The 27,174-nt window shown below is 43.0% G+C and overlaps 1 protein-coding gene across 11 annotated transcripts in view; it reads left to right on the top strand.

The window, feature by feature from the left end:
* Positions 1-27,174, top strand: part of SFMBT2 (Scm like with four mbt domains 2) — a 254,614-nt gene that overhangs the window by 118,873 nt on the left and 108,567 nt on the right. For 6 of the 11 annotated variants that reach the window (XM_063780421.1, XM_054660687.2, XM_063780428.1 and 3 more), the window contains 3 exons: positions 7,827-7,915; positions 9,623-9,869; positions 16,818-16,915. In XM_063780421.1, coding sequence (XP_063636491.1) covers positions 7,827-7,915; positions 9,623-9,869; positions 16,818-16,915 — 434 coding nt within the window. Of the gene's footprint in view, positions 1-3,008; positions 3,195-7,826; positions 7,916-9,622; positions 9,870-16,817; positions 16,916-27,174 lie in introns of those variants that run through there. The other 5 variants (XM_063780426.1, XM_063780429.1, XM_063780425.1 and 2 more) reach the window with 2 other exon arrangements.

The raw sequence follows: 27,174 nt of genomic DNA, 5'->3' as shown, positions 1-27,174 counted from the left end.
TATATCACCTGCCTTGGATGAGAGAGAGAGAGAGAGAGAGAGAGAGAGAGAGAAAGAGAAAGAGAGAGGAACTTTGACTGTGCTTGCACCTCTGTGGCTGTGTTTTTGGGTCTCTTTATTATGCAGTCTAGCTGTGATGCAGTATCTCATAGTCATCTTAATGATCTTAACGACTGTGAGGGCCAGTGGAGCTTGCCCTTGGTATTTGCGTCCCTTGAATCTGCCTCATCTCAGTAAAGGGCAACTCCATTCTTCAAGTGCTTGGGCCAGAAAGCCTCAGGGACATTTCTGTGTTCTACTTCTCTTGTAGCCCATCAGCAAATCCCATTAGCTTTACCTTCACATTAAAAAAAAATACTTTGACCAGGCACAGTGGCTCACACTTGTAATCCCAGCACTTTGGGAGGCCGAGGCAGGCAGATCACCTGAAGTCAGGAGTTCAAGACCAGCCTGGCCAACATGGTGAAACCCGGTGTCTTCTAAAAATACAAAAATTAGCTGGATGTGGTAGGGCGTGCCTGTAGTCCCAGCTACTCAGGAAGCTGAGGCTGGAGATGGTGGTGGGTGCCTGTAATCCCAGCTGCTTGGGAGGCTGAGGTAGGAGAATCGCTTGAACCCAGGAGGTGGAGGTTGTAGTGAGCCGAGATCGCGCCACTGCATTCCAGACAGAGTGAGACTCCTTTCACCCTAATGTCATCACTGTGATAGGGCTGTGTCATTTGCTTCCAACAATTCTTAGATAATGTCTTTGTTAAATCCTATTCTTTTTTTTTTTTTGAGACGGAGCCTTGCTCTGTCACCCAGCCTGGAGTACAGTGGCACGATCTCAGCTCACTGCAACCTTCCAGGTTCAAGCAGTTCTCCTGCCTCAGCCTTCCTAGTAGCTGGTACTACAGGCACCTGCCACCATGCCTGGCTAATTTTTGTATTTTTAGTAGAGACGGGTCTTGAACTCCTGGCCTTAGGTGATTTGCCTGCCTCAGCCTCCTAAAGTGCTGGGATTACAGGCATGAGCCATCGCGCCCCACCTAAATCTTATTCTTTACAACAAAATGATACTATTTCTTTTCTTAATCATGGAAGTGTATTTTTACAACTGAAAGAGTCTTTGAAAGGTTGAAATGAAACTTGTCCTCCAACAATCTTTATGTGACAGGTACTAAGGGGTGTGTGTGTGTGTGTGTGTAAGTGTAATTTTTCTGACATTCTTTACAAGTTATATCTTCATCTGGGTTACATTCATTATTAAAGACAGCAATGCTTTTATCTATGTGTTTGAACCTCAGTAGTAGGTAGCACTAGGAACTTGTCAATCCTGTTGAATCATTTTATGATCTATCTTTTTGTTTGTAGGAACAATCTAATTTGAACCTTATATGAAAAATTAATGTAGGTTCTCCTTTACAAATCTCCAAGGGAAAGAACTGTGTCATCCTTTTTTCTTAATAGTAAGAGCAGGTGCTTCCATTTATCATTCAAGGTGTACTGTTGCCTCCTTTTTCCTTTAGCAAAGTCAGTGTTAAAAAAGGCTTCCCCTGAGAAGTCAAAGGCTGCTACCTGACATCTGGTTGAGAAGGCTCGGTTCTCTTGTGAGCTGGGAGGAGTTTCAGTGGATTAAGCACTCTTATTTATCTCTTTTTCCTCCAGAGACCCCATTAAAATGGTAGGGAAAAATAAAAAGTACGTATATCAACAACACAAAGAACTTAAAGGCCACCAACATGGAAAAGGGATTTTACAATGTTTCTGGCAGCCTGCAAGCTGATAAGGCTATGTGACTACTAAATTAGTGTGGGGGCTGCAGCTGGGGAGGCTCACCTTGGATACTGAATGCTGGGTGGGTAGGAGTCCCACGTGGGGCTGAAAATCACAGGGTTCCATGGGATGCCTATAGTCAGATCACTTCACGGATTCTGTCCTTCTTCCACCCCTGCCGTGGGTACAACCAAGGACTAGAAACCATATATTTATCCCTCTGCCTCATCTCTGAAGAAATGGACTGAATTGTCTGGGGAGAACCCCTGTTGCTAGTTTGGAAGGCGGCTTCTTAGAAGGGGAATTACTCCCATGCCCACTCTCTGAGTCAGACCCGTCTGCCCAGGACACCAGCCTCTCCAAGGTTTCTGTTGTTTCATATTTAAGTATGATGCATGAGCATTGTTGGCCAGATATTCCAGGAAAGCTTCTGATCAAAGAGGGCAGGATGAGATGAAGAAACAACAAAACAGCCCCCAGGAATCAGAGAGGACCCGGGGAATAGGGGAGGAGAACCCTATTCCGTAATGAGAGGTTTTGAAAAGGTCATCTTGTTAAAGAAAACGTTTTAGAAGGAAGGAACTAACAAAAGCAAGAAAGAAACATTGCAAACGAAAACTGTGACCCATGGAATGAATTCAAAGAAGCATTGATTGGAAGTAAGTTCAGAAAATTGCCCAGAAAGACAACAAAAAATGAAATACCCTGTGTGTTTAAACGCTAGCACATAGGGATGGGACTCAAACTCCCTTCCTGTGGGCTAGAGTGTGTTTGAGTGAAAATGGCCTTTCTCTTCATTGTAATTACTCTCCCCATCTCTCAGAGAATGGGTAGGCCTGGGGCGGCTGGTCTCAGCAGACCTGTCTGTTCTCCTGTGATGTGGGAAGGCATTGAGGAGCCTAGGCTGACAGTGCTTGTCCTCCTGACCCCAGCATGGGTCTCCTTGTTCATCATCTGCCTGCATGGGCAGCCCTGACCAAGGGCTTTATACTCACAGCCCAGTCTACACAGGTCACGTCCCTGAGAGGTGACCCGGCTTTGGACTCTATGTGGATGTGCACTTGATGGGGCTTGAAATCCAACATTAGTGGTATTTTCCCAAATTCTGAAAAAGTGATGCTAATCTTCTGCCTTTATATGGGACTCAATTTGTAGATAGCTTGCTTTCTTTTTCTTTTTTTACAGACATGGTCTTACTCTGTTACCCAGGCTGGAGTGTAGTGGTGTGATCATAGCCCACTGCAGCTTCGAACTCCTGGGCTCACACCATTCTCCTGCCTCAGTCTCCCAAGCAGCTGGGACTACCACCCACTACCATGCCCAGCTAAGTTAAAAAAAAATTGTAGAGATGGGGTCTTGCTGTGTTACCCAGGATGGTCTTGAACTTCTGGCCTCAAGAGATCCTCCTGCCTCAGCCTCCCAAAGTGTTGGGATTACAGGTGTGAGCCACCATGTCCAGCTCGGCAGCTTTATAATCCTAATAAAGCATTTGTGGGATTTGGGTCCATCTTTAAATGTCCTCAAGAAGCATATGTGTGTGTAACTCAAACTCAGAACTTGAGTTCTGAAACCCAAGTTCATGATTCCTTCCTTCACTGTGATGTGGGCACTTCTCCAAAGTGAGGTATTAGTGGAATGGAACTTGGATTTTTAAAAGGTGTAGTGGAATGCTTATATAATATTATAACTAAGTAAAACCTTGAAAAAATGTTCATGAGAATGTGGTAGAAGTTTCTTTCTTTCTTTTTCTTTTGTTTCTTATGACTTTCTAGGAGTTTGCCTTAATGAGTTGAAAGCATGAGCGATGATTACCAAGTTGTGCGTAAACCTTCCTCCACCTGAAATTGCAGAGTGTTTTTCTCCCTGATCATTTCTTTCCTGTCGTAGCGTTCATCTTTGATGCTGTAGTTGGGCGCAGGGCAGGTTTTGAGTTTCCTGATGTTTCATGTGTGGATTGGTCCTTCAATTTGAAGAATAAGATAATGATCATAGACAAGGATTTGGCTTACAGCTGAGAGTGCTGAGTTGGAGTCTTGGAAGAGAGACGTGCTGCAGAATAAAGTTTATAGTTTTAAAATTTCTAGTTAGAAGTTTAAATGGTCACACTGAGCAATGCCAATTAGCTTCCATTGCAGTGAATTCGAAGGACTTGCAAGGCAACTTTTATTTACCAGAATTTAACTGAATTAATCCATGGTTAAGGTAACTCCATGGTCTAGGAATTGTAAATTGGTTATACTTAGTTTTTATTTTATAGCAATATTTATTGTAATAGGTTTATGGTACATTTGAATATTAGAGCTTTGAGAGCTAAATGTTAACTGATATAGTTTTTCTTATAAAATTAGCAAGATTCTTGAGAACGTTTCTTTTCTACTTTTTAACCTAAAGTGGTCTGTATACGTTTATGGCTTTATAGATACGTCTTCCATGGAGAGCAATTCATTTAGGTAGTCTGTGGCTCATAAAAGATTGCTTGAGTCTTGTGCAGACACATATAAAGGAAAGCTATAGGACCTCTGGGAACTTGAGGCTCGCAAGATGTAAATGTCAGAGCCGTCCCTAGAGCTCCCTTGCTATGACTTTGACAGTTTAAATCTCAGCATTGTGCAGTGACTTCATAGGGTGCTTGCATATTTTAAAAATTTTCACTTAACTGTTAACTTGGATTATACGCATGTTAGAAACAACCCTGTGGAAAATAGAGCTTTCTTCCCATAGTGGATATAGACGTCTGTGTTAGGCACGGGACCATTTATCGCTGGATTATAATAATTGTTCTTCTTTTGTAATGGGATAGGAAATGCATATTTATGGGGTACAGTTGTATATTTTGTCCTAATCTTGAAACTTATGTGAGTCATTTTCATATTATCTCCATCATGCCTGCAATTTAAATTACTGATTTATCTGTTTGCAAAAGCTTTGGAGAATCAGAGAATCTACTGGAAAGACTCCATGTGAGATTGGGCTCTGAACACCTGGGGGCTTGAGGCTGTTTCTAGTTTTTTTTTTTTTTTTTTTTCTGAGACACTGTCTCGCTCTGTCGCCCAGGCTAGAGTGCAGTGGCACGATTTCGGCTCAGCCTCCCGAGTAGCTGGGATCACAGACAGCTGCCACCACACCTGGCTCATTTTTCTATTTCTAGTGGAGATGGGGGTTTCACCATATTGGCCAGGCTGATCTTGAACTCCTGACCTTGTGATCCACCTGCCTTGGCCTCCCAAAGTGCTGGGATTGCAGGTGTGAGCCACCGCACCTGGCCGCTGTTTCTAATTTTTTTCCATGAACTTGGTCAAGAGTTAGTGAAGAAGAAGCACCTGTTAGCATAGTTAGGAGGAACAAAACAGGGTGAATGAAAGGTCTTTGTAAAGCATAAAATGAGTCCAGATTTTAGTTTATTTGGCTTGTGTATCTTGTTTTCGTCTCAGTGACCCTAGCCATGCAAGAGGGCCACTTTTAAAAAGGGTGTAGCATTTGAAGAATGATGACTACATCTATAATGAAGGAAGAGAACACAAGAACACAGTTTTATGCTCAGCCTCCCAACGTGCTGAGCATACAATATTTTTGTGTTTGTATTTCCATGTGAGTATGTATAAAATAAGGAAGGTGACATTTTGTTTGAGAAAAAAATCTAGTGATAAAAGTGGACAAACAGATGAGTTATTCTTTATTATAAGCGGGGTGAGGCTGGGACGTTGCCATATAAGGTAAAGCTGGACTCGGCCTTGTTTGCCTGAGTTCTGTGCATGTTGGTTTTGCTCTTGGTCTGATGGTCATCCTTGTGCGTGGGCGGATGTTGACTGAGAGGCACTTTAGTGATGAAGCAGCAGGTCCGGCCACTGCTTGGCTTGTATCTTCGCCTCCATTCTACTGGCTGTTCTGCGAAAGCTCATTGGAAGTTTCAATCTAGATGTCATGGGTATGAATAATCAATAACCAGCAGATTACAAAGATATATGTAATAATTTAGTATGTTTATAATAAAACAAGAGCTAATATTAATTGGTTGGTGTGTACCTGGGTTGGTTATATTTTATTTGCTTATGTCTGTCCTTTAGTCCTTAGAACACCCCTTATAAGCAAAATATCATTAGCAACCTGGTACCCTTTGATTGGCTAGAAAAGAGTCTAAGAGAAATTGAGTAAATTATTCAAAGTCATGCATCCAGTGATGGTGGATCCCCCGTTGGGGCCCAGATCTGCCCCACACCCTTATGGCCAACTTCCCTTTTGTAGTAATTCCACTGCTTTAGGTTTGAGCCGGAAGGGTTGCATCAAGCCTTTGAAGAACCTAAACAATGCACAAACTACTTGGGTCTTGGACCTTTAATGGGGGCTGAGTGAAGTCCTGGGTGGATCCCGGGCTGCCCACGTGGAGGGCTGGCTGTGATGGGTGGTTCATCTGGGGCTAGGGTCTTGCTGTCATTTATGCTGACTTTGCACATCCATCTCTTGGTGCCCTGGGAAGGCTCAGGTCCCTCAGGGATGCGGGTGTAGCCCAGTGGGGCCTTTGAAGATCTGTAGCTTGGGAGACATGCCAAAGAGATATGCTTTCCTCAGGTCTTGGGTTCTAAGCACTTGTAGAATGTTGCCCTCCACAGTCTGGTACTTCTTTTTCAAAAGATGCCTTGGCCGGGTGCAGTGGCTCACGCCTGTAATCCCAGCACTTTGGGAGGCGGAGGCGGGCGGATCACGAGGTCAGGAAATCGAGACCATCTTGGCTAACACGGTGAAACCCCGTCTCTACTAAAAATACAAAAAATTAGCCGGGCACGGTGGCGGGCGCCTGTAGTCCCAGCTACTTAGGAGGCTGAGGCAGGAGAATGGCGTGAACCTGGGAGGCGGAGCTTGCAGTGAGCCGAGATTGCGCCAGTGCACTCCAGCCTGGGTGAAAGAGCGAGACTCTGTCTCAAAAAAAAAAAAAAAAAAAAAAAGATGCCTCAAATACATTCCTTCCTTGTTCACAGGGCTGTCACCCCTATTTTGAGTCCTATCACTTTTCTACTTGGATAACTGAAACAGCCTCAGTTTCCCTGCTTTTAGACTCTTTTCTTTCCATTCAAACCCTTATACTGTTGCCAGATTCATTTTATACAGAGATGTCCCATTTGTTAAGCGTCTATGTTGACTTCCTGGGCTGTCCATAGTTTATTCCTACCACTCAGTATTATTTCCCAGTGCTGTGCGCTTGGAGTGTGCCCTAGCGTGACCATTTGCAGTGCAGTCGTCCCTTGAGATCTGTTGGGGGATTGGCTCCAGGACCCCCAAGGATACCAAAATTTGCAGATGCTCAAGTCTCGAACAGAAAATAGTATAGTTCACACATAACCTATGTACATCTTCCTGCAGACCTTAAATCATCTCTGGATTACTTATAGTACCTACTACAATGTAGATGCTATGTAAATAGTCGCTACATTGGAGTTTTTAGGGAATAATAACAAGAAAAAAAAGTGTACATGTTCAGTAAAGATGCATTTTATTTCATATATTTTTGATGCTCAGTTGAATTGAACCCAGGGATGGAGAACCCATGGATATGGAGGGGGCTACTTATTCTCCCCATTTCTCTATTTCTCCATTTCACCTTCAGTCCACCCCTCTTGTTATTTTGTGCCCATTTCTCTGTCTGCAAATTCCTTCTTCTTCTGAAACTGTATAAACTGTTCATGTAATTCGGGGCCTGGTATGATTTTCCCACCTGGAAAGCCTTTCTCTGATTTCCCTAGCCTCATTGGTCTCTCTCTTCTTGGAACCTCCTGAATTGTACACTTTATAATTTCTTTGTGGTTTGTGAAAAGTTTCTAAATAGGCTGTAAGACTTCGGATTCTTTCGTCTCCTTGGTGCCCAAGCATGTGGTATGTGTCAAGTTGCTACTTAGAGACACATTTTCAGTCTCAGTTTTAGTGTTTACTTAAGCATGGTGATGAAAGTTAAGAAAAACATTGAAATCAAACCTACATGGAGAAAACTGCTGTGATTTTAAGTTGATTGGATACTTTGCTGCTGTGTTGAAGTGTTTTTTTTGTTTTGTTTTGTTTTTCTTTCTCCTTTGTCTTGCCAGCAATCAAAGAGAAGTACACAGACTGGACAGAATTTCTCATACGTGACTTGACCGGTTCGAGGACAGCACCCGCCAACCTCCTGGAAGGTGTATGTATTGTTGTTATACATCTAATGTATCTCTGAAGCACCCCAGTTACGTGAGCTCAGACCTGACAGCACCTTTGCATATATCCTTCAGCAGATGCATGCTTTCTGCAGACACTGCCATCCAAATAGCCTCCCTTCCTCTTTTGTCCTGAATTACTTAGGTGACTGATTTGAATGGCATTGATGAAACTTCCCCTGTGATGCAATCAGCAAATGGAAAATTTGCTCTATGTGAATCCAATTTTTAAATCACAATATGCTAGGATGTCTTCCTACTGTCCTATATCTTTAAGCCTCTTTCCTATGTGAGTGAATATAAATCAAATCCTGCAGAATCACTGTTTTGAACAGGTGACAAGATCATGTATGTGCTGATATAGTCTCTTGGAGTACATTGATAAGTCGTTCCATTAAATGTTCTATTTCGACACATAACCCCAAGATTTGAACATACACATGTTAACCAATAATTGAATTAACTTCTCTTGTAAAAACAAGAGGAGAAATGGCAGATCGTATTTCAATGTAGCCAAGGAAATTTTAATGTATTGAAGAAAACATAGTTTAATCTGAAATCTTGATGGTTTATTTGAAAATAATTTTATGTTGAAACATTTTAGTATGTATATGTAGTATTTGTATTTATATAATGGAATAGGAAGAGAAAGGCACTGTGTCATAAGTAATTATTGAATTACCTAGTCTGGTTTTCTTAAGAATGCCCCTAAAAAGGGGAAAACTTAATGAATAACAAGTAATAAGGTGTGGATTTTGACAGTATCATATTCTCTTAACCTTAAACTTTCCCTCTTTTCATAAATGATATTGACACTTTAGAACGTCATTGTCTAATATAGTTAACGGGTTTTGTTTTGTGTTGCCTGATGTATTTGTTATATATCTTTAGAGATACTATTTTAATTGTTCATTAACAAATCAAAATGATGATAGTTCATCCTTTCAAAAGGACAAATTGTCTCACTATGTTAATTTTCTAAAACATATTTGCCTACAAAGCTGGCTGAACAAACACCCTTTTCATATGCTATCATGCTAAGAAGGTTTCTTAGAAGGGGCAGTAATTATACATTCTGTAAACCAATTACCAGGTTAAGTGTAGAAATAATTTTACATAGTAGTCTAATTTAGCTGATCATTACTGTGTGTTAGACATGTCATTGACACACACTCATGCCTTCGTCACATAATCAAAGTATGAGAGCATTTTGGTCATTAGAGTAGCGGCCAGTAGAGTAAGATGAATGTCTGGGAAACCGTCATGGTGTAAATTGAATGCTCTGTATTAGAATTATCTGTCTATTGGAAAAGTAGACCGTTTGCTACCACGTTTTCTAGGTCCAGGCAAATTTGGGTAGAACTCTTCTTAAAAGCATACTGATTGTTAACAAAAGCAATTTTATCTGGGAAGGGTGATTTGTTTGGTGAGAACTTAGCACAAACTGTTATTTTCTATTGACTTGTGATTTTTTTGTTGTTGGATACGGAATGGGGTACATGGATGTGTGGGAGGGAGGAAAGGGAAGGGGTGGGGCATGGGCTGGGCAAGGATGGGGTGGAGGGAACGCCAGACTGTTCGCCAGTACCTTGGATGATGGTGTGAAAAAATATTATCTTCTGCTGTCATCTGTTTCCATGAGAACCTTAAAATAAAGTTTAAAATAAGGAGTTTTGCTTCTGTTTAAACAGCCTCTGCGAGGGAAAGGCCCTATAGACCTCATTACAGTTGGTTCCTTAATAGAACTTCAGGATTCCCAGAACCCTTTTCAGTACTGGATAGTTAGTGTGATTGAAAATGTTGGAGGAAGATTACGCCTTCGCTATGTGGGATTGGAGGACACTGAATCCTATGACCAGTGGTTGTTTTACTTGGATTACAGACTTCGACCAGTTGGTTGGTGTCAAGAGAATAAATACAGAATGGACCCACCTTCAGGTAAGGGCCAAAGCTTTTGCTGCTGTAAAGTATTTTAGAAAAAGATGTGATATTTTCCTGGATGTGTTTCTAGAAAATGTATGAGCTTTCTGGTATCTTTTATATCTGAGTATATGAATATTAAGCACTTTAACTTCACAGTGCTTTCCATAGAGACTAAAACCTAAGACCTCAATCAATAGTGTTCTCAAAGGAGAAAGCAATGTTAGAGGCCTTAGGGAAATTGATCTAGTTCCTTGGGAATCACTGATTCAGAAAGGAAAGACACAGTAGATTGAGACTTGAGGATATTCTCCACGTTTTTCTTTAGGAATTTTGATAGTCTTGTAAGTAGGTTCCGAAATCTCTGGCCATCTGTGTACCCATCTCTCTGTCTGTCCATTCACCAATCCATCCACCTACTCATCCACCCATCTATCCATTTATCTATTCATCCATTCATCCATCCATTCATCCACCTATCCATCCAGCATTCATCTATTTATCTGACCATCCATTCATCCATCCATCTAAATATCCAAACCACAATCCAGTCTGACCAAGAAGCAGCATTGAGTAGATAGACCATCATGTTTTCCCCTGGCATGTAAGATTTTAGTTAGCTTCAAATGCACTGTCAAATGGCTTTGCAGAGGCTTAATTGGAAAGAATCCTGCCTTATGCTCTCTGTCATACCTACCTAGTTAAAAATCAGAGTATTTACAAAATAACCATTCTTGAATGTTTACTATGTGCCAGGTGATTTTACATCTGGTACATTGTTTGTTTTGATTGTAAAAAAATGCTGCATGTTTGTTGTGAATTTCATTTCACAGTAGAGAAAATTGAGACTGGAGTTCAGCTAGTTGTCCAAGGTCCCCTGTTTTAGGGGACAGGCAGTGCAATTCAGATTCCCAGGTGCTGGGCCCCTCCCACCCCTCTTACCGGCCTCCTCTTACCGGCCTTTGAATGGGAAACCTCAGAACAGAAATACTGGATTCTTGTAGAATTAGAGATGCCAAGGAGGAAGTACGTATTTTTTCAGAAATTGGTAATCTTCATTCCGGTGAGTTTTGTAGCTGTATTTGGAATAAGGACATGGCTCTTTGCTTTATTAAAATCACCAGAGAATTTCCTCCCATATTAGTTGCCGATGTTAGTGTTGAGTACATGAAGGAGAGGAGTTATATTTATCTTTTCTGTCACTCAGAGGCTCTAATTGAAAACACTTCCTGGTCCTGTGTCCCGTGTGTTTGCATTTGCATTAAGTTTGACAGGCTTAGAGACGCGTAACGTGGTATTTTATTAGTATTATTGCTGTCAAAATGTTGAGAAGCAGCCAACACCTCCATCTCTATCCTGAGTAATTTTTGACTCTGATGACAAACAAAGAGCCTGTCGTGTTGTGAAGAAGGATGTAAGCCCGGGTTTGCCCTGGGATTCATAACCCAGCAGGAAAAATTTACTTTGTGCGTAAAGTTGTGTGTATACATCTCTGCTTAGTATCTGATTGCTTTATAAATTTTAGGAGCAATATCTACTTGCCAGTGTACAAATTTACAGCAAAGCAAAGGATGACTAGTGGCTTCTTATGTTCTCTGTGATGTTTCTTTCCTGGGAAGTTATGGGACTCACGCTCACGAGCAGGAATGGAACATGCCTCCGTGGAAGCTTAGGAAATACTCGCTTATGAGCTGTCTCCCTCTTTAGATAATTTGGGGTCTTTATAATATATGAATAAATTGTGTTTACTTGTCTTAGCATTTTCTGGAAATGAGTTGTTCACTTAACTGAAGACTTCTTGGGGGCCCCTGAAGATTCTGGAACAGGCAGGGCATGATGGCTCACGCCTGAGCTCAGGAGTTTGAGACCAGCTGGGGCAATATGGTGAAACCCTGTCTCTGAAAAAAATAGAAAAAACTGGCTAGGCATGGTGGCATGCACCTGTAGTCCCAGCTACTTAGGGGGCTGAGGTGGGAGGATCACTTGATCACAGGAGAGGAGGCTGCAGTGAGCCAAGATCGCTCTGCTGCACTCCAGCCTGGGTGACAGAGTGAGACTCTGTGAAAAGAAAGAAAGAAAAAAAAAAGATTCTGGAAAAGACATTCATCATCAAGAACTTACTTCCCCGATATTTAAATCATCAACAGGAAAGGTTATGTACAGGAAGAAGAAACTAAAAAGTGACAAGACACTCCAAAAGTGTGATTTTGAGTTCCTCAGATCCAGTAGTTTCAAGATGGAAACTGGATTCTGCTACATCATTCAGCAGAACAGCATCCCTGGGAAGAGAGGCTGTACTACCCCTGTTGTACACATGGGGACAGATTCTAGTACTTTGTATTTGTATAAATTGATTTCAAGTCCCACGGTGACTTGTGTGACTTACGTGGGAGCACCACTTCCTTAACTGGAATCTAGGCAAGAATAAAACTTCATACCTGCATAGAAAATACTAGGCCGATTTTCTCGTTTTCCCAAACACTATGAAGGCACTGGAAAGTGTTCTGCTTCCATGACCGATGGGGAGAAGTCCAGTGGGAGGGGGGTGTGCAGGGGAGAAGAGCATACTCCCCACGAGCTCTTCCCTGCTGCCGGGACCATCTGCTGTGCACTCCCGCTAACACCACCACCATTGTTAAAAATAATCGTCCTTTAGTTTTACTTACTATTTATTTATTTATTTATTTTTGAGGCAGGGTCTCACTCTGTCTCCCAGGCTGGAGTGCAGTGGCATGATCTCGGCTCATTGCAGCCTCAACCTCCCAGGTTCAAGTGATCTTCCCATCGCAGCCTCCCAAGTGGCTGGAACTACAGGCATGTGCCACCATCCCTGGCTAATTTTTTAATTTCTTATTTTGTTGAGATGGGATCTCACTATGTTGCTCAGGCTGGGCTTGAACTCCTGAGCTCAGGTGACCTGCCCACCTCAGCCTTCCAAAGTGCTGGGCTTACAGGCATGAACCACTCCACGCGGCCCTCGTTTTACTCTTTAAAGGGCACAGTATTTCTCAACTGTTCAGCAAAATAGAAGAGAAATGGGTCATAGAAAGTAGCTAGGAAGTTAGCCTTCAAAAACCTGGGAAAAGGAACTAGATTTTATACTCTCCACCTCTGAGAAACACAGGGCCATTGAGCCTTTCTCTTTTTGCCCTGAATCAGAGGAAATAGCATTCTGGTGCTTGGGGAAGGAGGAGGGGAAAGAAACCACCTTACCCTGTACCATGGGGATAAGGATATCTTGCTGGGCTGCTGAGTGGTGTAATGTATATCAAGAGATTGGCCTTTTCTAGACATTTAATCTGTGATCAGAGTCTTAAGGTTGTACTTTGGTTTTCCAAGGAATGTAAGTACGTCATTGAGGTTAGGGTCGTTTAAGAAGCCCACCTGCTCTCCTATTTCTGGATGTTTAGAAAATAAGATAGACTTTTAGATATTCTTGCAGATGCTAAGGAGATGAAACTTTTTGAGTTTCTTTTTCTTTCTCTATTTCTAGAATTTATTCCCTTGTTTTTTTCCTTCAAAATTATTTTATCACCCCCTCCCCCCATTTTTTTAGTGCTTGTTTTAGATCTTGGAGTCAGGAAGTTTCTGAATCCAACTTAAATACTTTCTGCCTGAACTATTACTTAGTCCAAAAGTGAGTTGGACTACATTAATCTGTTCAAGCTGCCGTAACAAAATGCCACAGGCTTTATGGCTTAAACAACACACATTTACTTCTCAGAGATCTGGAGGCTGGAAGTGTGAGATCAGGGTGCCAGTGTAGTTGAGGTCCCGGGACGGCTCGCTTCCTGGTTTGCAGACAGCCGCCTTCTGACTGTGTCCTCACATAGTAGATCAAGAGAGAACTCTGGTGTCTCTTATAAGGACACAGATCTCATTTGAGGACCCCACCCTCATAACTCCATCTAACTCTAATCATCTCCCAAAGGCATCCCTTTGGGGTTAGGGCTTCAAGTAAGAATTCTGGGGAGAAACATTTAGTCCATAACACTTTCTCTGACGTTTACTATCTTTTAACAACATAGATTCATCTTTCTTCACTGGGTAGGACCTGGAGGAGCAGAAGGACATAGAAGTTTTTTGGAGGGAGGTGGATAAAAGAAGGGTTGTTTCTCTAGGTCTTTGTTTATTGATGATTATGTTATGCATTACTGCTTCCTGTGGCACTTATTAGGAAATGCCCCATCAAACCCTTGCACAAAAGGAGATTGCCTCGTTTTTCTTGTAGGCTTCTAGTTTCAGAGGAATCGGGGTGTGTTTTAATTGCTCACGACCTTCCCAGAAACAGAAACTGGCATGATTTACTTTATTCAGTTACCTGCAACACGATCATTTTAAGAAAATGGTCGATGTTCTTTGAATGGTACTATTTATTGTCCATTAACTTGCTAGTATAACCAGCATGCCTCCATCTCACGGAATGCACATGGGGACTGTTGTTCTCTGCCGGTTGTGTCAGGCTGTCAAAACTGCAGTTGATTTTCACCTTTTCATGAAAGAAGTCTGCCTTGCTGTGGGCTGGGTTCATTCCAGGATTTAACACCATTGGAAAGAAAACAGAGAATCTTCAGGTTGTAGGACAGAGGCAGGACCCACCTGGTACCTGGGCTTCTTGTTACCTTTGTCTCTGGTGTGGAGGAGGAGAGATGGCATCCAGTGGACAGAGGAGTTCATTTTTCAGGGATGACTTGGTTGGTCCGCCTTCCTGGGCCAGCGTGCAGGCAACCCCACTGGGGCCAGAGCATCCTCTCCGTGAGTTCTCATAGCTTGGATCTAACCCTGGTCATGTTGGATTTCCATTCCTCCTGGCCTTAAGTTTTTTTTTTCTTGTTTGTTTGTTTGTTTGTTTTTTTGGAGACGAAGTGCAGTGCAGTGGCACAATCTCAGCTCACTGCAACCTCCGCCTCCAGGGTTCAAGCGATTCTCCTGCCTCAGCCTCCCGAGTAGCTGGTATTACAGACGCCTGCCACCACACCCAGCTAATTTTTGTTTTTGTTTTGTTTTGTTTTTTAAATTTTATTAGAAGTGAGGTTTCACCATGTTGGCCTGGCTGGTCTTGAACTCCTGACCTCAAGTGATCCACCCACCTCAGCCTCCCAATGAAGGTGTTTTTTGACCATTCTTGTACTTTCTCCTCTGTCTCAGGGCATCCCTCCCCCATTCAGAGACCACCATCAAGGGTCAAGGGTATAACTAGTCCTGATTCCCAAGCAAGGGGCCAAAGGTGTCAGCCAGGTAAATCATGCTTTTCCTTTTTGCACCTGTTGGGTCTTCAGATTCTTTCTTTGGTGAAGGCTTTGGAAATCCCCAATTGTTTTCTGTGAGCTGGTCCTTTTCCTACCATGCCCAGGTTGAACTCTCCATCTGCCTGCCCAGCTTGCTGGAAAGGGGCATGTGTTTATGGTCCCTGTCCCATCAGGAGCTCCAGCCTGTTGGCAATTTCTCTCCTGATCCTGCATTGGCGTCCTCAGGGCTTTGCTCCCCGGGGTCCCCTGAGTGGCCTTCTGTCTCTCTGTGGTTTGGATGCAGTGCCCACGAGCTTGCCTGAGTGCACAGGTATCCCTCTCGCTCTCATGGAGCAGCTTGCAGGGGGCTCTGTGAACTGGTCCCTGTGCCTACTTTTGGGGACCCTGTGATAAGCAGTGTCTTCCTGAGTGCCCCCTTCTCACTGTGGACATCAGAGGCCCCATTCTTTCAGTCTCCACAGAAGTGTGTGTTGGGCCCCATTGAGTGATCCCAATTACGTTAGCTACTACTAAGAAGAATTTAGAAAGGCCAAACTAGAAGAAAAAAGTTCAGCAGATAGGAAACACTAGAAGGGATTATAGACAATGCACACACGCAGAGGATGTGTGGTTGTGAATTACCCTTTGTGTGTCTTTGTGTAAGTAACAATGACTTCGGGCAGTGCACCGATGGCTTGGCTAGTTCTGGCAGGATCTGATACTTACTGTAATTATGACTGAATAGACTGCGGAAACAGGGGCTTAAAGCTCAAGGTGAGTTCAAAAGCTATGAGGATCAAAATAGATGGCTTCATGCTAAAAAGCAGACATGCAAGAAATTAAAAATATAGTCCCAAAGGTTTAATGTTGCTTTTTAACTGTGCTTAATTTCATATTCATATCCTAAGCATCTGTCTGAAGTAGCCTGGGTTGATATATTGAAGGCATAAACATATCTACTTCCAGTGAGGGCTTCTGCAAATCCTATTTTGATAAGGTCTTAAATCTGTTGAGATCAGGCCATAAAATTCTCCTGCAGTTTCAGCAATAGGTAAAAACAGTGCTCAACGTTTTTTTTTTTTTCCTTTTAATTTTGCATTCGGACTGTGTAACCTCCATCTGTAAATCTTGCCCCCCCTCCCACCGCCTGGGGAAAAATATGGGCAACATGTGGTGTGTTAAGCAACATTTCAAGTGTAAATATTAAACTTGGTTGGTAAATTTTAATTTACTTTTTAATAATTTTCTGACTTACAGGGACTATTTTTAGCAGATGAGAGCTTAGAGATTTAGTGAAAATATGTTGTCATAACTGCAAATGCCAGACTAGAGTCGTTTGTAGTTTAGAAATGTATCAGATAAGAAGTTCCTCATCAGTGGGCATTGCTTTCCTAGGTGATATGTGGAATTTTGGCCCATGGATGACTGAAGGTTTTTGCTAATGTGATTAATACCGTTAAATTACTTACAGAATGCCAACTAAATGCATACAAATGTTCCCTGAAGAAGAACTCTATTAAGTTTATTCTTCATTTCTGACAGCAGAATCCCAAGTTGCTATTTAATTTCAGAAAGTCCTTTCAGCAGGTGGCTGCTCATGGCGGGTATGGGGTGTGAACACTCATGGTCACTGACCGTGCTGAGGTATCAGGAAAGCCTGGGAATTAGCATGCAGGAAAGAGCCACCCGGCAGAACGTGTTAGTCCTTCAACTCTTCTGTGATTTGCTGTTGATACAGAAATCTATCCTTTGAAGATGGCCTCTGAATGGAAATGTACTCTGGAAAAATCCCTTATTGATGCTGCCAAATTTCCTCTTCCAATGGAAGTGTTTAAGGTAAGATGTTGATTCTTAGTAATGTATCTACCCTTTTTGAGAATAAAACCGTCTACAAAGTTTTCCAGCCGGGTGCAGTGGCTCTTGCCTGTAATCCCAGCACTTTGAGAGGCCGAGGTGGGCGGATCATGACATCAGGAGATCGAGACCATCCTGGCTAACATGGTGAAACCCTCTTTCTACTAAAAATGCAAAAATTAGCCAGGCGTGTGGTATGTGCCTGCAATCCCAGCTACTTGGGAGTGTGAGGTAGGAGAATTGCTTGAACTGAGGAGGCAGAGGTTACAGTGAGCTGAGATCGCACCATTGCACTCCAGCCTGGCAACAGAGTGAGACTTAATCTCCAATAAAAAAAAAAAGTTTTCCATACGAAATCCTTTTCCACTTGAAAAAGGCACCTTCTTAACCAGTTTCCATTTTAAGTGCTTAAGGTTTTATCTGTTTCATGTTGCTTTTTAAAAAAATAATCTTCATAATGACCCATATTACAAGATGCTGATTAAAATTGTTTAGGTTTACTGACTTTCTTTGTAGCATATTGTTATGGAAATATTTTCACCCCCTCACTTCCTACTACAGAAACAAAAGGAAATATAGCAAGTCTAATTTTGACGTTTAGTAAAAATGACAGAAAATGACTCATCTCGTGGTGGTTCAGTTTTCTTGACGTCCCGAGGTTCTGCTAAGTACCAGGCCTTCCACCAGGTGCTCCCGTGAAAATGAAGGGCTTGTGAAATGCATCTCCACCAAAACGGCTACCAAGTTCTTTACACTTCAAAAATTATGCTTCACACTTACGTGAAATAGAATATTAGGTTCTGGACAAAGATGGTCCATTCAGGTTCATCCAAGGAAATCATAAAACAAGCCCGTGGAGTGTGGGCGGCGACCCAACACCATTGGCGTCCTTGGACAGTTCTCAATGTGGTTGTGACGGGCAGACATCCAGTTGCTTCCCAGCCCTGGGGTGGCACGTGTCTGCAGAGTCGTACAAGTTTCATGTAGAAGATGTACTTAATGTGGTACAGCAGAGTTTAAGGATTTAGTAGGGGATGTGGGCTTGCTGGATTTTACTGACGCCTAAGTCCTCACTCAGCCTTTTAAGCAGTTGTGGCAAATCATGGACCCTTTCATTCAGTACTTCTCCTGTTTGTAAAATTGGACTATTAAGATCTCCTCCTTAACTTAGCCATGTGATTATGTTCTGACGTTTAACTGAATGATGATTTTTACAGTGTTTGGGGGCTCCTGTACTGGAGGAACAGTGTAAATATAATACACTGTTAGCATGATATTGACCGACAGTGAAGCCGACAGTTGTGGTGGGCATTGTTGTTATTTTTTGCCTCACTGACCAAATCTTTCTCTCTCCTCCTCTTTGTCTTCCTCTTCCTCTCCTTCCCTCTTCTCTCCCTTTTCTTCTTCCTTCCTTTAATACTGTCCTGCCCTTACAAAAACGATCAAGAGAAACAGCCTTTAATGTTGGACCTCTCAGCTCTGCCACCCCCACCAGAGCCAGCCTGTCCTCGTCGCCCCTGCCCCTTTCTCTTCACCGTGGCCTCAGTCATCTTTGAATGTGAATCAAATCCAATCACATCCTTCACCCTTGAAAAAATAAATTTTATTTTGAAGTACCCTATACACACATGTGAGGAGTTGAAGGAGTGAGCCAATGGGAAATTACAGATGCCCACCCTCTGGTCTAAGCCTCGGAGCTGCCAGGCCAGTGAAGCCCCCGCCGCAGCCCCAGGTCTGCCTCCCTGCGGGACCAGGGCACCCGGGGCCTCACAGCTGTGTGGGTCCTGCCTGTGCCTCTCTTTGTGGCGTTCCAGCCTGTGTATGCTTCCCTAAGTGGGATGCTGAGTCCTGTTGACAGGACGGGAAGTGGGCACCGTCCTCATTGTTCAGAGAGGGCCCTTTCCCTACTCTGAAGAGGGAAGAAAGCTGGATGTGGTCTGGGCACCAAACTGGCTTTGCTTTTCCTCAGAGTGGATGAGGATTCAGTAGGTGAAGTCGTGAGCTAATTTTTTTTTTTTTTGGAGAAATGGTGTCACTCTGTAACCCAGGCTGGAGTGCAGTGGGGTGATCATAGCTCGCTGTAGTGTCAAACTCCCAGGCTCAATCCATCCTCCTGTCTCAGCCTCCCAAGTAGCTAGAACCACACGCATGCACCAGCACACCTAGCTAATGTATTAGTTTGTTCTCACGCTGTTAGGGAAGACATACCTGAGACTGGGTGATTTATAAAGGAAAGAGGTTTAATTGACTCACAGTTCAGCAAAGCTGGGGAGGCCTCAGGAAACTTAAAATCATGGTAAAAGGGGAAGCAAAGATGTCCTTTTTCACATGGCAGCAGGAAGGAGAATAAGAGCTGGATGAAGGGGGAAGGCCCTTATCATCAGATCTCATGAGAGCTTACTCACTATCAGGAGAATAGCATGGGGGAAACCGTCTGCATGATTCAAATACGTCCCCACAACATGTGGGGATTATGGGAGCTATAATTCAAAATGAGATTTGGGTGGGGACACAGCCAAACCATATCAGCTAATTTTTAGATTTTTTGTTTTTGTACAGATGGGGTCTCACTGTGTTGCCCAGGCTGGTCTCAAATCCTGGGCTCAAGTGATCCTCCTGCCTTGGCTTCCTAAAGTGCAGGGATAACAGGTGTGAGCGACTGCACCTGGTCTGTGAGCTAATCTTAAGAAGACGAGGGGTTACCACACTTGCTTCTACTGAAGTTGCAGCATGAACTCTCAGTACTGGAGGTCACATCCCTTAGAAATGTGGGCAGGGGCTGCATAGTATTCCATGGTGTATATGTGCCACATTTTCTTAATCCAGTCTATCACTGATGAACATTTGGGTTGGTTCCAAGTCTTTGCTATTGTGAATAGTGCTGCAATAAACATCCATGTGCATGTGTCTTCATAGCAGCATGATTTATAATCCTTTGGGTATATATCCAGTAATGGGATTGCTGGGTCAAATGGTATTTCTAGTTCTAGATCCTTGAGGAATCGCCACACTGTCTTTCACAATGGTTGAACTAGTTTACAGTCCCACAAACAGTGTAAAAGTGTTCCTATCTCTCCACATCCTCTCCAGCACATTGGGACATGGATGAAGCTGGAAACCATCATTCTGAGCAGAGTATTGCAAGGACAGAAAACCAAACACCGCATGTTCTCACTCATAGGTGGGAATTGAACAATGAGAACACTTGGACACAGGGTTGGGAACATCACACACTGGGGTCTGTCGTGGGGTGTGGGGAGGGATAGCATTAGGAGATACACCTAATGTAATTGGTGAGTTAATGGGTGCAGTACACCAACATGGCACATGTATACATATGTAACAAACCTGCACGTTGTGCACATGTACCCTAGAACTTAAAGTATAATTAAAAAAAAATACATTAAAAAATGTGGGCGGGGGTTGGTTGGTTCTTGTTTTCTGATTTTACAACTTAGCTCTCAGGAGCAGGCTGAAGTTCACTGTTTCTTTGCAGTGGAATGAATGTTCTCATCTTGTCTAGGCAGCTGGACCAGGAGTAGGACTCAACTCAGAAATCTTTTTAGTGTAGTCAAAATAAGCTAATATTGTTAACAATCTTGGTCTGGCTGACTTTGGCATTGTGTCCGTAAGTTGCAAAGATGATAAAATGCTGTCTACATTTCCTTCTCACTAAAAGTGGCTAAAAATGTCTGTCTTATCCGTATACTTTATTGATAGTTTGTGTGGGTGTAGAATTTTAGGTGAGCTATCATTTGTCTCAAGAATCAGAGGTTTTGGCTGGGGTGTTGGTGGCTCACGCCTGTAATCGCAGCACTTTGGGAGGCCGAGACGGGCAGATCATTTGAGGTCAGGAGTTCTAGACCAGCCTGGCCAACATGATAAAACCCTGTCTCTACTAAAAATACAAAAAAATTAGCTGGGCTTGGTGGCATCCATCTGTAATCCCAGCTACTCAGGAGGCTGAGGCAGGAGAATTCCTTGAACCCGGGAGGCAGAGGTTGCAGTGAGCTGAGATTGCACCACTGCACTCCAGTCTGGGCGACAAAGCGAGACTCTGTCTCAAAAAAATGAAAGAGGGTGGGGGGGATTAAAATGTGGTGGTCAGCCCCTGGAGTGTGGCTTGTGGGCTACTTCTTGTCCTGTAGTATTTCCTCTTTGGCTGGTTTTCCAGGGAGAGCTTTTCAGTCTCCCAGTGTCCCACCTGGGGCTCCAGGTCTGACTGCCAGCGTTCCAGGAGCCACGTGGAGAGAGGAGGGCTGGGTGCTGGCCTGCAGTGTTGGTTCCTGCCCCAGCCTGTTCAGAGAAGGCTGAGACAGGGATCAGGGAGGCTGTGGGGGGCGTCTAACTGCCTCTGCTTCCCAGTCACCTCCCCATGCTTATATCTTAAGCTCCTATCGACCCCCCGGTTTCGGACATATCTGGTGGGACTCGTTTCTGAGCCTTTCAAGGCTTCTGCAGGAGTCACTGTATTGGTGCTCAGCTTTTCTGCTGAAGGCCTGTGATTTGACTTTGCTGAATGTGTTAAATTACTCACTTCTTCTTCATCAGCTTTTTTGCTTCCTTACCTTTGTGTGCTGAGTGGGTTTGTGTCTTTTTAAAAAAAAGTCTCTGGACTGTAGTTTTGGTTAGAGTTTAGGAGGAGGTGAAATGAATGTGGGTTTTCAGCCTGCTGTTTTAACCTGGCACTGCTGTTGAAAAGAATCTTGTTGTTTGGACTCTAGGGTACGATCAAGCTGCCACATCCTTCCTGGACATGCTGAGCCTGGGGAGATTTTTCACTCACTCCCCTGTGCAGTGTCTCCTTCCGTGCCCCTCCTTGCTGTACCAGGAGGTGCACTTGTTATGTTTCTGTAACGCCCTTTGTACCTTGATATGGTTTGGCTCTGTGTCCCCACCCAAATCTCATCTTGTAGCTCCCAGAATTCCCACATGTTGTGGGAGGGACCCGGTGGGAGATAACTGAATCATGGGGGTGGGTCTTTCCCTTGCTGTTCTCGTGATAGTGAATAAGTCTCACGAGATCTGATGGTTTTAAAAATGGGAGTTTCCCTGCAGAAGCTCTCTTCTCTTGTCTGCTGCCATGTGAGATGTGCCTTTCATTTTCCACCATGATTGTGAGACCTCCCCAGCCATGTGGAGCTATAAGTCTAATAAGCCTCTTTCTTTCGTAAATTGCCCAGTCTCGGGTACATCTTTATCAGTGAAAATGGACTAATGCATACCTATTTTGTCCTGTTAAAGTCCTACTCATCTTTCATTTTCAAATATAGATTCCCCAAAGGAATCCTTCCCTGGAACCCTGGCCCTGGCCCAGATGAACTTGAGCCTCTGTTGGTGTCCTTCAGCAGCTTGTTCTGTCACAGTTATGCTTAATCATTTGTGCAGCTCCTTGTATAATACCGGCCTCTTTTTGCCTAACTTTGAAGCTCCAGGAAGGCAAGGACTGTGTCTTTCCTGTCCATTCTTAGAAACATACTTTCTTGACCATAGTAGCACTCATTAAATACCTGTCCAATAAATGCGTGAATTCATGGACATATGTCTTCAACTCCTTGAATTTAATTTTTTTTTTTTTTGGAGGCAATCTTGCCCTGTCACCCAGGCTGGAGTGCAGTGGCATGATCTCAGCTTGGCCCCCTGCAACCTCTGCCTCCTGGGTTCAAGAGATTCTCCTGCCTCAGCCTCCCAAGTAGCTGGGATTACAGGCATGCACCACCAGGCCCAGCTAATGTTTTTTGTATTTTTAGTAGAGATGGGGTTTCACCATGTTCGCCAGGCTGGTCTTGAACTCCTGAACTCAAGCAATCCACCCACCTAGGCTTCCCAAAGTGCTGGATTTATAGGCGTGAGCCACCATGCCTGGCCTGAATTTAAAATTTTTGAGTTCATATATAGATTAAATGGACATGCACACTTATTTAGAGGTGTGAATACTAAGACTCAAAAGGTATACACATTAATCATTCTAATATATTTGTAATTAAAAATTAACTAATTCATTAAACATTTATTGTCTTTGCACAAAGCTATTATGTGCTGTTGACCTGATTCCAGAGTTTAATAGTTTGTTCGTATTTTCCAAAATACAATTACCTTACCTTCTTCCCTCACTTTAATTTCTTCCCATGAGAATTCAGACTATTATTTTGGTAGGGTATGTGAGCATTATCATCTTATTCAGTATTTTGTGCATAATTAAGGAGTGCTTTAAGAGCAGATACTGAATATTACTTTTGGGCCTCTCATGAGGCAGGGTGTGGGGTTAGGCACTTTATAAATAGACATTAGTTGCATTGAATATTATGTGTTCTTAAAGCTGGTGAGATACTTTCATTAATGTTTTCTCTTATTTCAGTTCAATGGAAGAGACACAGGAGGTTTCTAAACTATATTTTGTAATGAGTGAGAATCTACACGTTTAATTTGGAGGGTGTGAGAACACCATTTTCTTAGTTTGCAAAGGCTACTGTCACAGATTCCCATGGACTGGATAACTTAAAATGACAGAAATTTGTTCTCTCATGCTTCTGGAGACTAGTGTGTGAAATCAGGGTGTTGGCAGGACCACACTCCCCGAAGGCTCTGGGTGGAAGCAGAGGGCGGCCCTGGCTTCTGGGGTCGCCTGTGTCCTGGGCTTTGCTTGGTCTGTGGCCACCTCCCTCGGTTCCCTGCCTCCAGGTTCACATTGGCCTTCTCCACATCTGTTCAAATTTCTCTCTGCTTACAAGACAACCGTCATTTGACTGGCCCTGTGTGAATCCCATCCAACTTTGTCTTAACTCGATTGCAGTTACAAAGACCCTATTTTCAAATAAGATTGCATGATAGCTTCTGGGTGGGTATGAATTTGCAGGGAGACACTCTTCAACCCAATCTGATCGCATTTCATGTATGTACAGAAATCTTAGAAATAACACAGTGGCACTCTCTACTGACTTCCTCTGCTTACACGAAGGTAATGTTCAGAGAAATGGTATGGATGCATGGGATGAGGATCCAACTGTCTTAGCAGTTGCTTCATTTATTAAAAAAAAAAAAGAAAACAAGAGAAATCTTCTCTCAAGTTTTTACAAGTTCTAGCAAGCAGTATTCTTTGTGCAGGATCCAAAAAGAGACACACACACACACACACTTGCTTTTTTTCTCTGTTATCACTGTTGATCATCACTGTTTCTCAGCAGGCAGACTTCTTTCTAGTTTCTTTCATTACGGTAAAAGGAATATGTGTTTGAATTCAGCAGTGAGTCATCTGAGATGCGTGTTGTTATGGAAAATTGCCATAGCGTTCAGCTGTTATGAGACAGAAGTCAAAGCTAAGCACATTTAATGGCCGGAGATGAGCAGTATTTCCAAGAAGTTCTTTTTATTATTTTTACACTTTAGATGAAATGGGTATTTGGATGGGATGAGTCCCATTATGCTGCGGTTGCTCATGTGGGGGGATGTGTTCACACGTCTGTGTGGTTGTCGGTGTCTGTGCATGCAATGTGATTGAGCTCCTGGGTAGGTGTTCCTTTCTGTCTTGAATACAAACTGGAACAGTGTGAGAACAAGCTCATGATTATTATTTCTACTGTTATTTATCTTTGATTTAAGAGATCACTGTGAATAGCTTTGGATGCCATACTTTACTGGGAATTCTGACTTACCTTATTTGGAAAATACAGATCATTTCCAAAATGTACACTCAGTTGAAGGATAAATAGTTGATGAAATAGGTTTAAAAAAACCCAAAGGACATTAAAAGCCTCATTTTATTGAAAAATAAATAATGACTTTTTTTTCTTGAAGACCAACCCTGTTATTTAGAGGCCTAAAAGATTTGCCAAAACTATCCATATACTATCCATGTCTATAACAAGTCTGTAGAGGTGACTGCACTGTATATCACCGTGGCTCTCAGTGGATTTTAATTTAGAGCAGATGTCTCTGCATCACACAGCTGGATGAGTCTCAGCTTTTGGAACAAAAAGAAATCTTCCTTTTAAAAATCAACTTAAGATATGTTTAGAAAGTAGATAAAGGCCAGGTGTGGTGGCTTATGCCTGTAATCGCAGCACTTTGGGAGGCCGAGGTGGGTGAATCACCTGAGGTCAGGAGTTTGAGACCAGCCTGGCCAACATGGCGAAACCCTTTCTCTATTAAAAATACAAAAATTAGCTGGGCGTGGTGGTGGGCACCTGTAATCCCAGCTACTCCGGAGGCTGAGGCAGAAGAATCACTTGAACCTGAGAGGTGGAGATTGCAGTGAGCCGAGATCGTGCCACTGCACTCCAGCCTGGGCGACAGAGCGCGAGACTCTGTCTCAAAAAAAAAAAAAAAAAAAAAAAATTAGATAAAACCTTTCTTTGACATAGTCACTTTGACCAATTTTGCAGCCTCTGGAAACCATCATTTGATTAACTTATGACATATCCCAATAGTCCACTCAAGCAAAACGCCCCAGTTTCCATAAAAGCTTTTTATTTTTGTCTTTTGCGAAGGACTACTAGGATGGGTTTCTGTCAGTTGGTTTCTGTCAGTTTGTTTCTGTCATCAAACAATGAAGTTTATTACAGGACAGACTCAGTCTTTTGGTCAATAATGTCTTTGTTGCCTCAGTTTTCCAGTTCACTGAGTGTATACTAAGAGACGACTAAAGGATTTTTGGGGGCTTGGTAAGTTTTAAAACTAGGGCTAGAGGAGACTAGAAAATAAAAGCCTATCAGTAATTGTAACATGTCACGTGTCTGACATTTACGAGCCTCCATATTACTTTTTCGTTCCCAGCAATTCTTATAAATCGTATTCCATATCTGAGATCCTACGTGTTTGCAAATGTTAAATTGTACAAGTTTCACTGACAACTCATTTGTCCATCAAAAAGATCTATAAATAAGAAACAGCAATTCCCAATTTTCTAGTTAATGGAAATAAAATATTGTTTCCTTAGAGAAATACAGAAATGTAGCTGGGAGAAGACAGAAGCTCTCTAGCTTACTTCGTTCACGACCACACCTTGTCACAGCAAGGAAGGGACATATCTGAAATGTCACTAACATCTATGATCCTTTTTTTATCCTTTAAAGAAGGGAAATTGTTGGAACTTTTTTGTGTTCTTTAAAAAAATATTGAAAATCTCAGTGTGTTTGAAATTCTAAATGAGCTACTCAGAGATTTGCCTTAGAGTGCAGGGAATTATGCATAAGACAACTGCACTTCTTTGGGAGGCTGAGGCTGGCAGATCACTTGAGGTCAGGAGTTCTAGACCAGCCTGGCCAACATGGTGAAACCACATCTCTACTAAAAATGCAAAAATTAGCCAGAAGTCACTTGAACCCGAGAGGCGGAGGTTGCAGTGAGCTGAGATCTTGCTACTGCACTTCAGCCTGGGCAACAGAGTGAGACTCCATCTCAAACAAACAGAAAGACAACTGCACTTGAGTCCAAAGCCTTGGCATCCTCCTTGTAGCCTCTCTCCGCTTCACACCTCTGTGTTGGGGATCCCCACATCTGCCCCAGGTTTGGTAATTTACTGAAAGGACTCACAGGATTCAGAAATCGTTACACTCATGGTTATAGGTTATTACAGTGAAAGGATAGAAAGCAGAATCAGCAATGGGGTGAAGTCCAGAAAACCACACAGAAGCTTCCAGAGCCCCCTCCTGGAGGCGTCACACAGCACCCAGCTGTGACAAGAGGTGCCAGGTACTCTTCTACCAGGGCAGTTCCTTAGACACTCAGTGCTCAGGGTCTTTACTGGGGACTGGTCACATAGGAACCCTCTGCCTGGCACAGACCAGAATTCCCAACTCTTAGAAGGAAACCATAAACCAGATTGTTTGTACACACAGTTTAGACACAGCAAACCACTCTTATATTTAGGAAAAGTTTTAGATTGGTATAAGCTATTTTTTATCAGCCACATTTCCAGATTGCAGCCACAGACCCCCCCTTGCAGGCGAGCCCCCTCTGTGAGGACCACAGCCTCAGGCCTCCCAGGTGAACCCTTCTCTGCACACTTCCATTCCACCCATCAGGAAATTTTGTTGGCTCTCCCTTCAAACTCTGTCCTGAACTCACTCTTCTGTGTGGCCTTTGCCACTGCCCAAGTCCAGGCCACCATCTCTGTCCCATCAAGCCAGAGCTTGTTTCCTGGCTTCTAGTCATTGTGTCCCCCGACTGCAGCCAGAGGGCTTCTGTTGAAACTGAAGTCAGATGGAGTCCCACTTTTGCTCCTGCCTCCCTGTGTCATGTCA

Source organism: Pan troglodytes, chromosome 8, assembly GCF_028858775.2.
Source record: "Pan troglodytes isolate AG18354 chromosome 8, NHGRI_mPanTro3-v2.0_pri, whole genome shotgun sequence".
Taxonomy (NCBI): Eukaryota; Metazoa; Chordata; class Mammalia; order Primates; family Hominidae; genus Pan; species Pan troglodytes.
Note: the sequence above shows the minus strand (reverse complement) of the source record. Positions and strands in the feature narration are given on the sequence as shown.